Here is a 17,082-nt window from a genome sequence, read left to right as displayed (position 1 = left end):
TCCTACAAGTGGTTGCTAAAATGGCAGTCCTCAAAACAGTTTTATGGACTTGGGGCTCGGGTAAGCTACGACGCAATTAATAAACTTGCCCTACTGTCCAAGTGTGTCTTGCAAGATCACATAGGCCTAATGATTAGTTTGTATTTTACATAATAGAAGCGAATATAATAGCATAGTAAGCAGTATATTACTTTACACCAACGTTTTCCATTGCATGTCATGATAAACATGACCCTGGTTATGGCAGAGCACAGAGTTTGTGTGGAGAGAAAAGATGACAACCTAATTTCCTCCACATGCCACAGTAGAAGGCCCTCCCGCTCTTTCGCTCACCTGCGCTGGCCGGTCGCTGTGGCAACCCGGGAGATCCTGTGCTTCTCTGGAGCGCCGGTGGCTGGGGTGACAGGTGGTGGTTGTCAGAGAGCGATGACGACGTCACGTAGGAGGTGGTCACCATGGCGTTCCCAGGGTTACTGAACTGCAATGCGTTCTGAGTAGAGGCCTGGACGGTGACGGGCACGGAGAATGTGGGGGGCGGGACCGAGGACTGAAAGAGATGAGAGAATTGACACTTAGTACTTTTCAACCATGTTTCAGGCCTCTTGATATTTGATAGACAATGAAAGAACAGCAGTTTGATACTGCTCTAGGTGAAAGGGAGCTTCCACCAGTGTTCCTCAAACCTCTATTTGAGTACCACCAGCCAGGGCAGTTATTTGACCTATCCCAGTACTAGCAGCCGTACTAGGGGATAGTGGCAAGCTAAGGGCAAGGGTTTTTTAGATTGGGTGAGATAGTGAGAGAGGGAGATACTTACACTGACACCGTAGCGCTTGAAGAGAATGTCTAGGTCTTCGGTGGTCTTGCGGTATTTGTCGTCGTTCAGGGGGCTCTGGTCGATGGAGTCCTCTCCGTCCGGCTCGGGACTTTCGCAACCGCTGAAGCCTTTCTTTCGCAACGTCTGTGATGACAGGGTGAAAAAGAGCGGAGGGAGACAAGAGGAAAAGATGACACGGAAGGTGGAGGTTAGTCTGGCTGAATATGAACTAGTGCACACGAGAGTTTCAGACTTCCGGATCTGGCAAGAAGACACACAGCTCAGTTCTGAGACAAAATTCCCATTCCCTCTCTGGCTGCCATTTGCGTTCCACAACACTGGAGGCTACAGAAAGGCGACACCACACTGTGGCTGCAAATACGGTTCGTTGTTCTGCCAAGAACTGGGTTCAAAGCGGTTAACTGTACGTGATTGAGCTTGCCTGGCACAGTGGGACCAAAGGAATAGTCACAAAAGCACAAATCCGGCCCACATGGCATTCCAGGCAGGCTCAAGCAAAAGTGGTACGGTTAGAGGCGGATGGCTCTTTGTGATTGCTTTACCTCGATGATGTCAGCGTTGGTCCGGCTCTCGTGGGGCTCGTTGTACTCGGTGTATTTGAGCAGGACCTTGTCCATGTCGGTGCTGGCGTACTGGAACAGCTTGTTGGAGTGGTTGAAGATGATGAGGGCGATCTCACAGTCGCACAGCACGCTCAGCTCGTACGCCTTCTTCATCAGGCCAAACTTCCTCTTGGTGAACGTCACCTGGATGGGAGGAGATTTATTTATTCTCTATCACATTTATTAATATAAGCACTTTGGCCATCAGCATTGTCACAAAGTCCTTTACGCAGTAACATAATAGAGGGTGATGGGAAGAGCTTGCAGAGGTTGCGGAAAGGAAGGCGTGAAAATGAGTTGTGGTGTGTCTGTAGAGGGTAAATTCATGTCATTAACACGTCCGGCAGCGTGACAAATCTGAGTGAACCGGCAGTGCGGGTTTCCTTTACCTGCTATTCATTTAAAATTGGTGCCACCGTCAGGTTCTTCAGTGACGTTTTCATTAGGGCACACTGTAGCAAAATGCTTCAAAACATTGTGCCACAAAAAACATCTCCCTCCATTTCAGACTGTTTTCTTCAGTTTTGTGCCGAATGAACATGTCCCAACTTCGCCAACTAATTACAGTCCCCCCCCCCCCCCCCCCCCTTCCCCATTTCTCAGATCCATGAACATACAAATGAGATGATTTGATGATAAAACTGATAAGGGCCTTTAATATCCTCTCACACATACGAAACAAAACGCACACGCAAGCAAGTGCGCACAAGCACACGGAAGAGCAATAGAGGACAAGGAAGGGTGTAACATCTACTGGGGTTATGCTTTTGTAATACGCGATTACGCAACGCCACTGTAGTGATACGTGACCTTTGGTCAGCAATTCTGGATTTGATTTGAACGTTTCGTGTATCCATGTTGTGTGTGTACATTTCTGAATTACTGGAGGAATGTAGGAATGTGAATGAGGAACATAGGTCACTGAATAACTGACATAAACCGACCATAGCCCTTGTACCGGTTTTATGTATTTTGCTTATGTACAACCAGGAAGATTATTTTCATGTTTAACCATTCATGACTAACAAATTCATCTAAAAATCGGAACATCAGTCCAATAGCAGGGTGGTTGTTGTTAACTCTATACCTATTTGTGAACAAGAACCGTAACAGGTGACTCCTTGAAAAATGAGAAACTCACTTGCACATACTGTACAATTGCACATTTTTCCCAAAACAGTAGCACACAGAGACACCCCTGCACTCGGCCACAATCTCACTCACACACTTTTACCATTTCAAAACACACACACACAGAGAGATCAGTAACTTATATCCCTGATATGACTGTGTCCACTGGCCTACAGCTGCTGTGGGTGGATTGATTTATCTGTAGCAGCTGTCCGCAGAGCTGTGTGTGATCTGGTTGACTCCATGCTGGTTTAAACTCTGTGCATGCTCGGCCTGAAACACTATGCACTCTCAGAAAGGGCCATGGGTGCACGAGCGCTCCATTCACGTCAAACACAAAAACACCCTCAAACAAACCACGATAAACTCTGCACAAACCCAGAAAACAGAAACATTACACTACAACACTGATACAATGTTCATTAAATGGGCACAGTGACACTAACATAGAGAAAGATATACATTTGCACTTGGGTTGGGCAGTAGCCAAATTTTCATGTCATATAATCCTTCATACAACCCGGGATTTAAGGTATTACCGGTTTAGTACACTAGGGGGTGCCAAAACACAAAAAAAGCCCATTGGGCATCAACTACCACAATGCTATCAAAATTAGCCCAAATAATAGCAAATTTCCATGGAGGCTGCTAGCTAAACAGGCTAACGAGAGCAAAAAAAAAAATATGTAATTGCAAAAGACAGGCAGTCCAACTCAAAGTGATACATATATAAGTAGGAGCTACCAAATGTCATTTTTGGTGAGTTTGGACATTTACAAGCGACATTGTGCAAATGAACAGTACTGGCTCTAGAGCAGCACACCTGTGTGTGAAGTCTGGAGTCGCAAGGGCAACGGGCCTGCCTGCTCTGCTCAGAGAAGATGGGGGAGGAGCAGAAATCAAAAGATATCATGATGTTTTAAGCAGACCACCATAGTCCCTGTGCCGGAAAAACTCTAAGTAACCTGCCTAAAACTTACGACTTGTAGCACTCACGCCTGTAGCCATGAAGTGTGTATCTCACGGGTCACCCTCAAAGCAAATTCCTCCTTTGGCCGCCTTTCCTTCCAGTTCTCTGCTGCCAATGACGAACGAACTGCAAAAATCACTGAAGCTGGAGAACCATATCTCCCTTACTAGCTTTAAACACCAGCTGTCAGAGGAGCTCACAGATTACTGCACCTGTACATAGCCCACCTGTAATTAGCCCATCCAACTACCTCATCCCCATACTGTATTTATTTATTTATCTTGCTCCTTTGCACCCCAGTATCTCTATTTGCACATTCATCTTCTGCCGATCTACCATTCCAGTGTTTAATTGCTATATTGTAATTACTTCGCCACCATGGCCTATTTATTGCCTTACCTCCCTTATCTTACCTCATTGGCACTCACTGCATATAGATATTTCTACTGTATTATTGACTGTTTTTTTTATTCCATGTGTAACCCTGTGTCGTTGTATGTGTCAAACTGCTTTGCTTCATCTTGGCCAGGTCGCAATTGTAAATGAGAACTTGTTCTCAACTAGCCTACCTGGTTATTAAATAAAGGTGAAATAAAAATTAAAAAAATTAAAAGTGCTTTGAAAGGCTGGTCATGGCTCACATCAACACCATTATCCCAGAAACCCTAGACCCACTCCAATTTGCATACCACCCTAACAGATCCACAGATGATGCAATCTCTATTGCACTCCACACTGCCCTTTCCCACCTGGACAAAAGGAACACCTATGGGAGAATGCTATTCATTGACGACAGCTCAGCATTCAACACCATAGTTCCCTCAAAGCTCATCACTAAGCTAAGGACCCTGGAACACCTCACTCTGCAACTGAATACTGGACTTCCTGACAAGCCGCCCCCAGTTGGTGAGGGTAGGTAACACATCCGCCACGCTGATCCTCAACACAGGGGCCCCTCAGGGGTGTGTGCTCTGTCCCCTCCTGTACTCCCTGTTCACTCATGACTGCATGGCCAGATACGACTCCAACAGCATCATTAAGTTTGCTGATGACAACAGTGGTAGGCCTGATCACCGACAACGACGAGACAGGCTATAGGGAGGAGGTCAGAGACCTGGCAGTGCAGTGCCAGGTAAGCAAACTCTCCCTCAATGTGATCAAGACAAAGGAGATAACTACAGGAAAAAGAGGACCGAGCACACCCCATTCTTCTCATCGACAGGGCTGTAGTGAAGCAGGTTGAGCGCTTCAAGTTCCTTGGTGTTCACATCACCAACAAACAAACATTTTCCAAGCACACCAAGACAGTTGTGAAGAGGGCACGACAAAACCTATTCCCCTCAGGAGACTGAAAAGATGTGGAATGAGTCCTCAGATCCTCAAAAGTTTCTACAGCTGCACCATCGAGAGCATCCTGACCAGTTGCATCACTGCCTGGTATGGCAACTGCTCGGCCTCCGACCGCAAGTCACTACAGAGGGTAGTGCATACGGCCCAGTACATCACTGGGGCAAAGCTTCCTGCCATCCAGAACCTCTATACCAGGCGGTGTCAGAGGAAGGCCCTAAAAACTGTCAGACTCCAGCCACCCTAGTCATAGAGTGTTCTCTCTGCTAGCGCACGACAAGCAGTACCGGAGCGCCAAGTCTGGGTCCAAGAGGCTTCTAAACAGCTTCTAACTCCAAGCCATAAGACTCCTGAACATCTAATGAAATGGCTACCCAGACTATTTGCCCCCCCCCCCCCCCCCCCGTTACACCGCTGCTACTCTGTTGTTATCATCTATGAATATTCACTTTAATAACTCTACCTACATGTACATATTACCTCGACTAACCAGTGCCCCCGCACATTGACTCTGTACCGGTACCCCCCTGTATATAGGTCTCGCTATTGTTATTTTACTGCTACTCTTTAATTACTTGTTAATTTATTTCTTATTCATATTTGAAATGATTTTGAAACCTCATTGTTGGTCAGGGGCTCGGAAGTAAGCATTTCACCTGTTGTATTCGGCGCATGTGACTAATAACATTTGATTTGATGCCCCATCACCTTAATTCAGCCACTTACTTCGATGACGTGACCCCTAAGTTTAACTTGCTAGTTAACTCAGAATTCTGTTTTTCACACAGAAAAAAAAATATATATATATATATATATAAATAAAACACATAAGGAATCTAAATGCTTCTTATTGTAATTTCTGCACAGCATCAGACTCATTCTGTGCTTCAGCTGCACTTCACTCTGATGAGAGTTCAGCAGACAACGCTCCGATTAAGGTGAGGCTACTTTCCTCTGGTAAAAATACTAGATTTAAGATAAACATTTTAAGCTCATTGAGCAAACTTGTGTGGCTGCCAGCCAAGGTGTTGCGCTTCTATTGTCATCTGATGAAAATTAAGCTATTTTCTGCCAAATCTGTAGCAGAAAACTATAGTTGCACGTCCCTGGTCACTCTATTGAAGCAAAAAACACCACTTTTCAATATAAAACACGACCCCTGTCAACACACCGCTGGACTCACCTGCCCCCGCTTTCTCTAGTTGTGCTATTTACAGACACGTGACTGGCTCAACTGTTCTGGGGATCTATGGTAAGCTTCATAATGTCAAATAATGTAACGGGTGAAATAAAGAACGCAATCGGCTTTTATCTTTTAACATACTGCACAAGTTGACTTCATGTATTTCTGTAAAAAGTAAACTACAAATATTAAAAAGCACAGAAAAACTTCAAAGAAATAGTTCCAACCGCATTGATGGTGTTGAAAAACCATCCCGTGGCCATTTCCAAATACCCCGAGGTAGACAGCCCATGCCAACTTTGCACCTGTTATTTTCAGAATGAAACAAGCTAAAAATCGTTATAGTCTTATTAACCGTAAGCTCTTTTTCCTTCTCATCAGTTCTATTTGACTGTTTTTGGTCAATTTATTTCAACAGGTACGTACTTTGCACCGGTACAAACAATGAATCTAGCCCATGGTGACAAATGGGCCTTGGTGGGCGAACACATTCATGGGTCAACCTGGGTATAACTGGATCGGGAGGAAGGAAGGATTACTTTTTTTTGTTGTTCAGTATTCAAAGAAACAAGGCCCCATCTTTCTCGACTATAAAAACAACAATAGCGTTGGTACAGACTTTGAGATGTGGCCGTGTCTCCAATCTCACCTGTCTGTTCCTCTCATCGGTGATCCGTTGGATCTGAATCTTCTTCCTCCCCATGCTTCCTGGTGGTGGTGGTGACTGTTGGCTGGGGTCAGTCAAACAGGGTCAAAGGTCAGAAGGGCCTCCTCTCAGGCGAGGTTAGCCTATTAGCTCTTTCTGGAGCACGGGCAGCCTCAGAAAACACACGCAGTCGCACGCGCGCACACACTCCTCTGCCCAGGTCTGGGGTGACGGGCCAGAGGGTTTTCTGTTGCTAGAGCTGGTGGAGAGGGGGGTGGGGGGGAGGGGTAGGGGTGGGGTGGGGGGGGTTGCCCTCAGTTCATTGTTCACTCAGGTCACCAGTTTCTCGACCGTTGTTGTGGTGAGGACGATGTCACTCCTGGAAAGGGAGGGGAGAGAGAGTTACTTCTACATTCCTTAGGTACACACAGGAAACAACCCTTATGGTGCGTTTTCATAGAACAGATGCCATGTTTCAGTTGTATGTGACTAAAATGCCTCAGAAACTGGGGGGGGGGGGGGGGGGGGGGGGGGGGGAATAAAACTAACTGAAAGACAACTAAAGTAACCGCAGGCTATAAAATATAAAATGTATTAATTGGACTGATTCAACAAAGCAGATTTGCTCCTAATACTACAACTCACTGTTAACATGTCTGTAAGTACTGTGGACCCAGTTACATGAGAGAAATATGTCATTTTTCAAAACCTATGACTCAAGGACAATAGCCCAGGTAATGCAGTCTGACCTGTCTGATCACACACACACAACTATTACGCTTCTCCAGTCAGTCAGTTTAGGCACGCACAGAGAAAGACAAGTAAAATACTCCCCACAGCTCAATGTCAGAAAGGCTCTGATGTCACCCTGCCCTTGTCACTCCTCCCCATCAGAGAGTGATCCCGCAGCCTCACACTGAGGAAAGGCATGCTAACCGCCACTAGCGCTTCCATCCTATTAGCGACAGCCTTCAATTCACCAAGGCTGGTCTGTGACAACAGGGTGGCGCACTAAGCGCTAGCTGCCCAGTAGAGGAATTCCCAAGCACAAGGACGTCAGAGGGAAAGACGGACGGATTACGGCAAGCGTCTAAAAAAAATACCTGTGTTCACACTACACACATGGGGGGAGGGGGGGTGTATTTGGGTTGCTTACACTTCCAGGTGAGCCTGATAGATTAGAAGTCTGTAGCATATTAGCGTGTAGCGTGATGGTTTCATAGACTAAAGTGAAATGACAAGATGAGAAGAAGCAACAAGGCCAATTTCCTACTCTGGAGTCAAACCTTGTTCCTTGGGACTTGAGACTGGTGGGTGAAGCAATATGGTTCGAAAACATTCTGCAGTGATTTCAAGCGTTGAATACTGAAGAGGGACCTAAAATGACTAAACAGATATCAGAACATTTATGCATGCCCGGTATTAGCCATCCCCCTTAACATTAGGCACTTCCTGCCAAAGCCCAAAGCCATTGAACCTGGAACAAAGCGGATTCTTCTTCGCCATAGTCCACACAATGTGTTTACTCTTTTAGCAGGGGTTCCTTTCCATTCAGCATACATTTTCATTACAATAAATACATCCTCATATTCCTCTCATAAGACTCTGTTGTAAGTTAGGCCCACATCTCGAGAGGGTCTTACGGGGATCTTTGTAAAACTGTGTTCAATTAGCTGTTTTCGGAGTTCGATGAACAACCTCTGTTATTTGGCACTGGTTTGTACCGTCCATATATTTTTGGTGTTTAGGCTTCTATGAATACACGAGTGGTTTTAATACAAACCCAGGCTATAGCCTAGTGTCCTCCCTAAGCTGGGATCAGAAGCATAAGGGAAAGCGTCTCTATCCCAATCGTATTCCATGTGTCGTACAGTATTGCAGCTTCCCTAGACGCATCGAGTCCAATTAATGCTCAGCCGGAGGGAAATCCTGCATAGTGGGTCCCCAGGATCGTTGTTGAGGTAAACTGCACTAAAACCAATGACCGAAAGGGAAGCAGGTAAATTTGCACAGACCATGGTAACCACCACCTCAGTCAGAACCCACCTGTGTCCTTTAGTACACGGGTCTGTGCCGTCCACCTTCATATTCACAAGTCGCATGTTTCACTGCATCTAAAGACTGCTTCAATTTGAGGGGGAACGTGTTCAGAATTCACACTCTTCTGCCAGGTCTCTTGACAGCCACGCAAGGTTGTCATGGCCCCTCACTGTGTGCTCACAGTGCTATAGCCACACTTGTTTGATGGTTTGGACTGATATGACAAACTTGGCATGATGTAGCCAAGCTAAAGCTCACTTTAGCAACCAACCAAGTACTCCAGGATAATATGGAATCATGTAACACAAACACATGGGTTTAACATGCTAAGCGACCACGTATCGTTGAATATGGAACCATTCGGTTACACCGAATGATCGGCCTGTCTGTCATTCAATGTGATGGTGTCTAACTGTTACGCCAAATGACAGGCGACTGTCATTGTACTGTCCAGTAATGCCACCGCAACTTATCTACACATGAACACAGCCTTGTGGCTGTTATGTAAATGCCAAAAGCGTTTCCCCTTCAAGCGCTGACCCGTCAAGCCCCTAGCTTTTCAGTGGGATCATTGTGAGGCCAGATGGAAAATATGCAAAGCCAACTCTGTAGCTGGTGGAGAGCACTTAGGTCCTCCACAAAACCAGCTTTATTTCATCTTTAAAAGGTCTTGGGAAAGTGAGGACTGGGCGGGAAATGTGCTGCCAATGTACAGTACCAGTCAAGTTTGGACACACCTACTCATTCCAGGGTTTTTTGTTATTTTCTACACTGTAGAATGATAGTGAAGACATCAAAACTATTAAATAACACAACCAAAAGTGTTAAACAAATCAAAATATATGTATATTTGAGATTCTTCAAAGTAGCCACCCTTTGCCTTGATGACAACTTTGCTAACTACATTCATGTGAACACAAACACATTTACAGTAAATTAAACATGACCTAATTTGCCCAAACAGCCAATCAGAAATGATAAATACACCAAAGCTCTCCGTTCCAATACCACGACTAAAAACAAACTTAAATTGTGTGTTTATATGATGGCAAGTGCCATTAAAAGACAATGTTAGAGCAGGGCTTTGCCTATGTAGGTCACAGACACTTAACAGTCTGAAGACACTGACCATGACAGGAAAATTAACTCCAAAAGCACCCAAGTGTTCCTCCCTGTGATCATTTCCATTATCAAACATGACATTCGCTCCAGAGTGTTTCATCTAAATAAAAGCATATGGCACAATGTGACACTCCATCGAGGGAAACTGCATGTAGGTGACTATATCCATATTGGGCAAGAAAATGACTTTTTTTATGTACCCATATTCATGGGAATCCTAGACAGTAGAACTCACGTTCTACAATTTAGCCTCTGCACTTGCCCCCTTTCTCGACAGAACAATAGTAAACAGCGGCTGGTGAATAAGTTGTGGATGTGCCAAACCCCAACAGTATACCACAGAACAAAATCAACATTTTAAAAATATAATATAATGACACACGAGGAGTAAAAACTCTGCAACCTCACAAGTTCTTGACTTTGCTGACATATTCGGCTATAGTTGGTCTATTGGATTGGCCGTAGAATGAACCAGAACAAGGATTCTGCTCTGCAAGGCATGTCCTCCCTGTGCTGCACTTGGCATGGCTACTCCCACTCGTTACTCTAATTGACACATCCGTCCTCCCCCTTAAGGCGCTGATGGCTCAATTAAGAGCTGGCTGGAGGACTGATTAGACGCAAAGATAATGAGGCCGCGGCTCGACACACGCTGAGCCAGAGCAGAACCGAGCTCACTCTGACAGTGACATTACAGGAACCTCCGAGCTAAAGGAGAGACGTGGCTTTCAACTTGAGCCCAGACTCAGACACTGGATGGGCTCAGGCAGAAAAATATGTTAGTCTGAAATGGACCTTACAGAGAACGCCTCATCTGTCAAGGGCAGGCCTTCAGTCACCTTGGTTCTATCGACCTGCCTGGACACCCTCTTGAAACTGCTTTCGCAACCCGTGAAAATGTCCTCTGATTAAAAGAGAGAGAGCACAATCAAGCCAGGCGAGGCATCTGTCGGTTTGAATGGTGTACAGTAATTAGTGGCACAGACCTTTCAGCAGATTACACATTGGTCAATGAAATGTGGGCAAAGCCCTAGAATGAGGACCAAGCCTTGAAGTGGACAGCTTATAGTACTCATCGGCTATCTGACTCCAGCTAATGGAGGGATCTGTCGTTATTACTTCACAGTGGAGGAAAGGTTGAGAAAATGACAGTTCTGTCTTCTTTCGTGAGTCTAGATTTAGTGGTTTGCAAAGACTTTGCTGGGTTACATGCAGAGAGGTAGAGAGCTGATAATTAGTATTTTTTAGATACAGCTTCACCTGCTTGATCGCTCACCCTTTATCCCACCAGGACACTCATCTAGGCCTACTGGGTTCCCTCTATAACCTCCCATGTTCATTTCATTATGGCTCTCTTGAATTTCAGACTTTTCCTTGGTCGCCTCACATCCCTCTCCTCTGACATTTTCTATTGATGGAGATGACCTCCGATACCTTCAATCTCCTCACGCGCCAGAAGTCTCACACACCAGGGCTACATGGAGTCTCTTTGCAATGAATCCTGTCACATTGGCTTCCCATAGCAAACTCTTGAGGGAAGAGCGTTCACAGATCCTGTCAAGGGTAGGGCAGTCAGGTCTTAACACAATAGCGGAACATGACAGGTGCGAACTAAATTGTGGCAATAAGTGAGTTCCTGGTGTGTCAGCGTGTGACCATAAGAGCACATGGTGAGCAGTATTATTAAAGGAAATTTGTCTGCCATTGAATCCTTGGGCGGGTCACCTAAACCGAAACAGTAAAATATATAAATTTTATGTTAAAAATCGGGATGGAAAAACCTTTCAGTGTAAACATAAAATGACTACAACCAGAAAGTATGTAGAAAAGATAAATGACCTACTCTATTTTTAAATAATATTTGGAGAAATAACAAAATCACCTAAATAAAAGCTAGACAGTCAGGGAAAAAAGAAAATTCCAAAACAATTTAGCAGAATAGATTCTGTTCTTATGTTTGAGCAAAATAATACATCATTAGCCATGGCAAAGCGTAGAATTGTAGGAAATAAGCTTTAAAAACGGCAACAATTTCTCACAATTTCATGGAGATATGTTGAATTGCAGGAAATTGGCTACACCGCCAATATGGGGGGGGGGGGGGGGGGGGGGGAATCTAAAAAGAACACCACACCCACCACCTAAGCCCATTTTTGATCAAGAAAAAAACCCTGTTACATAGTGCTGTCACACCAGATAACCGCAAAACATTCTCAATCCCAATTATTTTGCGCCACTATGCTATGGACCTGCCTTCTTAACGATACAAGATCTAACAAAGGTTTTAGAGGTGTAGCATCTGTTATTCCCAACAGTTTCCCCCCCCCCCAAAAAAAAACACTAATCTCTTCTGAGATCAATCCAATCCTGACGCATATGAGGACAAATATCGTTAAGCCCTCAGGGCCACTGCTCCTTCAGTTCAACCAGACAACTGACAGGAGAAGAGGAACAAGTTTTACTACTGTGGCCAACTGTAAATATAAACAAGCCATGCCAGCCTTCATCTCGTTCCCTATAGTTCATCCTATAGTGTAAATCAGTGGGCGCTACTGTTCCTGTTGAAGATTTGGTGAAGAGAAATCATGTTTACAATTAACATTGTAAACGTCAACTTTTTGACCAACATGGTTAATGTCGTTTTTTTGTACAAATTATTTTCTTGGTTAACTTGAGTTCATTGATATAGATTGGTGGGGAGGTGTGTCACATTACTTGACTAGTGAACTGGCCAGTGGCCGTCTGTGACAGCAACTTCCCTAAGATCTCACAAAGTGACAGATTAGTCTCTTGGTCTGTCAATTAGCACAGATGGCGTAGAGTGGATTGTGATACTGTGTTCTGAAGGTTGTAAGTTTACATTGGTTTCTGATAATTAGGCTATTTCTGATAACAGCTTTCATGTGTGCTCTATTGTTTTCTTTGTAATATTTAACCAGTTTGTTTATTTTTTTACATCCCATGAATTCAACAAAATCAAAAGTTGGTTTAACTCTGGCTGATGTTTTGTGTAGCAAACTATAGTGAGCTCCAAAAGTATTGGGACAGTGACAGTTGTTTTTACCTCTGTTCCCCATTTGAAGGGCATTTTCATCCATATTGGGGGAACCATGTAGAAATCGCAGCATGTTTTGTACATAGTTAACTATTTGGTCCCATATTCATAGCATGTAATGACTACATCAAACTTGTGATTCTACAAATGAGTTGGATGCATTTCCGGTTTGAGGTTCAGCTCATTATTGCAAATAAGAATAGCCCTGACTAAACGAATTATTGTGGATGCTACCATGATTACGGATAATCCTGAATGAAACGTGAATAATGATAAGTGAGAAAGTTAGACGTACAAACGTTAACCTCCTGTGTTATTGTAATGGTGAGCATGTCTTGGGGGTATGGTATTTGTGCGTCTAACTTTCTCACTCATTATTCAGGATTATACAACAGGTGGGTCTAATCCTGAATGCTGGTTAAAACCACATTCCAGACGGAATTTATTCCACAAATTACCACCAGCTATGACGTTCAAATGCCTATTTACTCTGTTCCATCTGACTGCGGAATCCACCGTCTCATCAGCCCAAGCAGACAAGTCATTAACTTGATCGCCACTATAAGAATACATCTAGACATTCTCACATTTCTTTTAGACTAACATTTAGTTTTCAACTGCAGAGATTTGTATAAACCTTGCTGTCTGTCTCTCTGACATTTGAAACTTTGTTTCATTAATCAAATTCAATCTGCAGCTGTCCAGTAGTAATGAGCATATCGGGGGAAGAGACAGACAGGAAGCGTTTCTCAGCCAGTAGAAATCATGAATCAGTTGGCACCATTTTTATGGATATATACAAAGAAATGTCAATTGAAAAAAGGTCAAATGGAACAAGATGCGGCTAGTTTGCAGTCTTTCCAGCTTCAGTTTGAAGTGATTGTATTTGCTGTGTTGTTGGCTAGCTCCTCTGAACAACAGTGTCCTGACGAGTGAGCACATTTTCTATGCCAGGCTATATCACACCTCATTGTTATGGTTGTATCCAAATAAATGTCACTAGAAAACAGTTTAAACAAATGCAAATGAAGCTACTTTGCGGTTATTCTGGCAGCACGTTTTGACATGACTAAGTTAGCCGTAGTTGGCTAGCTAGCAAGCAAGCAAGGGATAAGACGATTGCCAGCTAGTATGGCAGTGGAACATTTAGAACGAACGACTTGGTCGTGTCCATAGATGCAGAACAAAAAGACTGAATGACTGGGTCGTTTCCTAGAAACCGAACCGATAGAAGGAACAACCAGCTGGTTTGGGTAGCAACCCTAGATTTGTGTCGAGACTATATCTTGTGGAAGGATGAAATAGTATGAATAAATTCATCAAAATAACTTTCATGAAAATATGTCAATCCTTATTTGAATATGTCGGTAACCAATTGTATAAAAGTGATAATGCCCTCAAAGCCAGTTTTTGGAGGATTTACTGGCACGGTTTGCCAACCCTCGACGAACACCCATGTCAAAATATCCTCCAAATGCCATCTTCTTGGGCATCATCAATTCAATTATATGTAATCATTGTAGCATCCAAATGAATGTAGCGGTGTTTCGAAACATTCTATTCTTATTTACAATAACAGTGACTAGAACATGGTTATTGATGCATGATGTACCATTCATTTCTATTGGGCACAAAATAATCTGAAAACAAAAACAGCAAATGCATCCAACAAGTTAGTAAAGTCGAATGCTTGATGCATTCATTGAGAGCTAGGAATAAGGGACCAAATACTAAACCTTTCGCAACTTTAATGCACGTGAATTTGTCCAAATAGATTTAGTCTCCTAAAATGGGGGGGGGACTATGTACACAAATTGATGTCATTTCTAAACGGTTCACCCGATATGGGATGAAAAAAAACCTCAGATTAAAGCTGACAGTCTGCACTTTAACCTCAGGCATTATATAATTTGAAATCCAAAGTGCTATATTACAGAGCCAAAACAAATTGTCACTGTCCCAATACAGTATGAAATACAGTGAGCTCCAAAAGTAAGTATGGCTCGCAATGACCATGATGAGATTACATTGTAGCACATTACCTATGTTGGGTTAGACGAGTATATTTTCAAGAATGTATTTAAATGACCCAGAGAGATGGGAAATCTACATGATCAAGTATTCTTCAGACTGGCCCCAAAGCACAAGGCTGTGTTTGGCATACTCCTACCCCAGAAGCAGCATTGGGATCAGACGAAGATCCCTTGGGACCTGGTTCTTAGCTGCGAGGGAATAGCAGCCGTTTTATGGGCACCTGACCAATTGGGCCATTTTGTTTGTTCCTTTGCAATGATGTTAACTTTTGTACATAATGTTGCCGCCATTGTTTCACGTGACCAAAGAGAGCTTCTGAACATCAGAGCAGCGATCTCTAACCTCTACTTCAACGAGTTGGCGGTGAAGGACATTCTGCTCATCGCTGACACTCGAAAAAGGAAAATACGGCGTAAAAAAATTTTAAAAAAAAGAGGCCGGTGTACGGGACACCTGACGAGACTACGGTGTACGGGACACCTGACGAGACTACGGTGTACGGGACACCTGACGAGACTACGGTGTACGGGACACCTGACGAGACTACGGTGTACGGGACACCTGACGAGACTACGGTGTACGGGACACCTGACGAGACTACGGTGTACCTGACGAGACTACGGTGTACCTGACAAGACTACGGTGTACCTGACGAGACTACGGTGTACCTGACGAGACTACGGTGTACCTGACGAGACTACGGTGTACCTGACGAGACTACGGTGTACGGGATACCTGACGAGACTACGGTGTACGGGATACCTGACGAGACTACGGTGTACGGGATACCTGACGAGACTACGGGGTACGGGATACCTGACGAGACTACGGTGTACGGGATACCTGACGAGACTACGGTGTACGGGATACCTGACGAGACTACGGTGTACGGGATACCTGACGAGACTACGGTGTACGGGATACCTGACGAGACTACGGTGTACGGGATACCTGACGAGACTACGGTGTACGGGATACCTGACGAGACTACGGTGTACGGGATACCTGACGAGACTACGGTGTACGGGATACCTGACGAGACTACGGTGTACGGGATACCTGACGAGACTACGGTGTACGGGATACCTGACGAGACTACGTTGGCGAGTGGACGCCTCTACCCTCTGTTCATTTGGCGAACGTGCAATCACTGGACCTACTCCAGTCGAGACTATCCTATCGATGTGGTCTGAAGAACTGTATCCTGTTTCTCCAATATGTGGCTGAACAAGGACGTCTCGAGATTCTGCTCACTTGAGTTAGAATACCTCATAATAAGCTGTAGACCATACTATTTAAAAAATATTTACATTTTTCGTAGCTGTCCATTTACCATCACAAACCTATGCTGGCACATAGACCGCACTCAACAAGCTGTGTAGGGCCATAAGCAAACAAGAAAATGCACATCCAGAGACTGCGCTTCTCGTGGCCGGTGAACTGAAATCCGTATTACCTACATTTCTACCAGCAGGTCACCTGTGCGACTACAGGCAACAACAAAATGCAGTCTCATAAAGCTCCCCCTCCATTTGGCAAATTTGACCATAGCGCCATCTTCCCGATTCCTGCTTACAAGCAAAATCTCAAAAAGTACCAGTTACGTCATCAATACAGAAGTGGCCAAATGAAGCGGATGCTAAGCTACAGGACTGTTCAGCTAACAGAAAGGAGTATGTTCCGGGATTCATCAGATGGCATTGATTTGTTTACCACATCAGTCACCGGCTTCATTAATAGGCGCATTGACGACCTCGTCCCCACAGTGACCATACATACATACCCCAACCAGAAGCTATGGATTACAGGAAACATCCACACTGAGCTAAAGGGTAGAGCTGCCGCGTTCAAGGAGCGGGACAATAATCCAGATGCGTATAGGGAATCCCCCTACGATCTCTGACGAACCATCAAACAATACAGTTCAATCGAGTACAGGCTTAACTGAATGACAGAAACTATTCATTGAAATTCCTTATTATATTCTGAGGTAGACCTCGTCTCTGAGGAATGCTCCTCAGAGACAGGGCAGCTGGTTTGGGACCCCCCCCCCCTATAAATACCTGCCATGCTGATCAGTGAGAGGAAGAGATGTGAATGAGTTTATTAGAAAC

The 17,082-nt window shown here is 44.4% G+C and overlaps 1 protein-coding gene across 10 annotated transcripts in view; it reads right to left on the bottom strand.

Moving 5' to 3' along the window:
• Window positions 1-17,082, bottom strand: part of LOC139373525 (myocyte-specific enhancer factor 2D homolog) — a 31,768-nt gene that overhangs the window by 10,676 nt on the left and 4,010 nt on the right. For all 10 annotated transcript variants that reach the window (XM_071114135.1, XM_071114137.1, XM_071114141.1 and 7 more), the window contains exons 2-5: window positions 6,721-7,096; window positions 1,381-1,584; window positions 818-961; window positions 334-547 (exon numbers count right to left, since the gene is read on the bottom strand). In XM_071114135.1, coding sequence (XP_070970236.1) covers window positions 334-547; window positions 818-961; window positions 1,381-1,584; window positions 6,721-6,774 — 616 coding nt within the window. In that variant the 5' untranslated portion in view covers window positions 6,775-7,096. The remainder of the gene's footprint in view (window positions 1-333; window positions 548-817; window positions 962-1,380; window positions 1,585-6,720; window positions 7,097-17,082) is intronic.

The sequence above is a fragment of the Oncorhynchus clarkii genome, chromosome 18, assembly GCF_045791955.1.
Source record: "Oncorhynchus clarkii lewisi isolate Uvic-CL-2024 chromosome 18, UVic_Ocla_1.0, whole genome shotgun sequence".
NCBI classification, from domain to species: Eukaryota; Metazoa; Chordata; class Actinopteri; order Salmoniformes; family Salmonidae; genus Oncorhynchus; species Oncorhynchus clarkii.
Note: the sequence above shows the minus strand (reverse complement) of the source record. Positions and strands in the feature narration are given on the sequence as shown.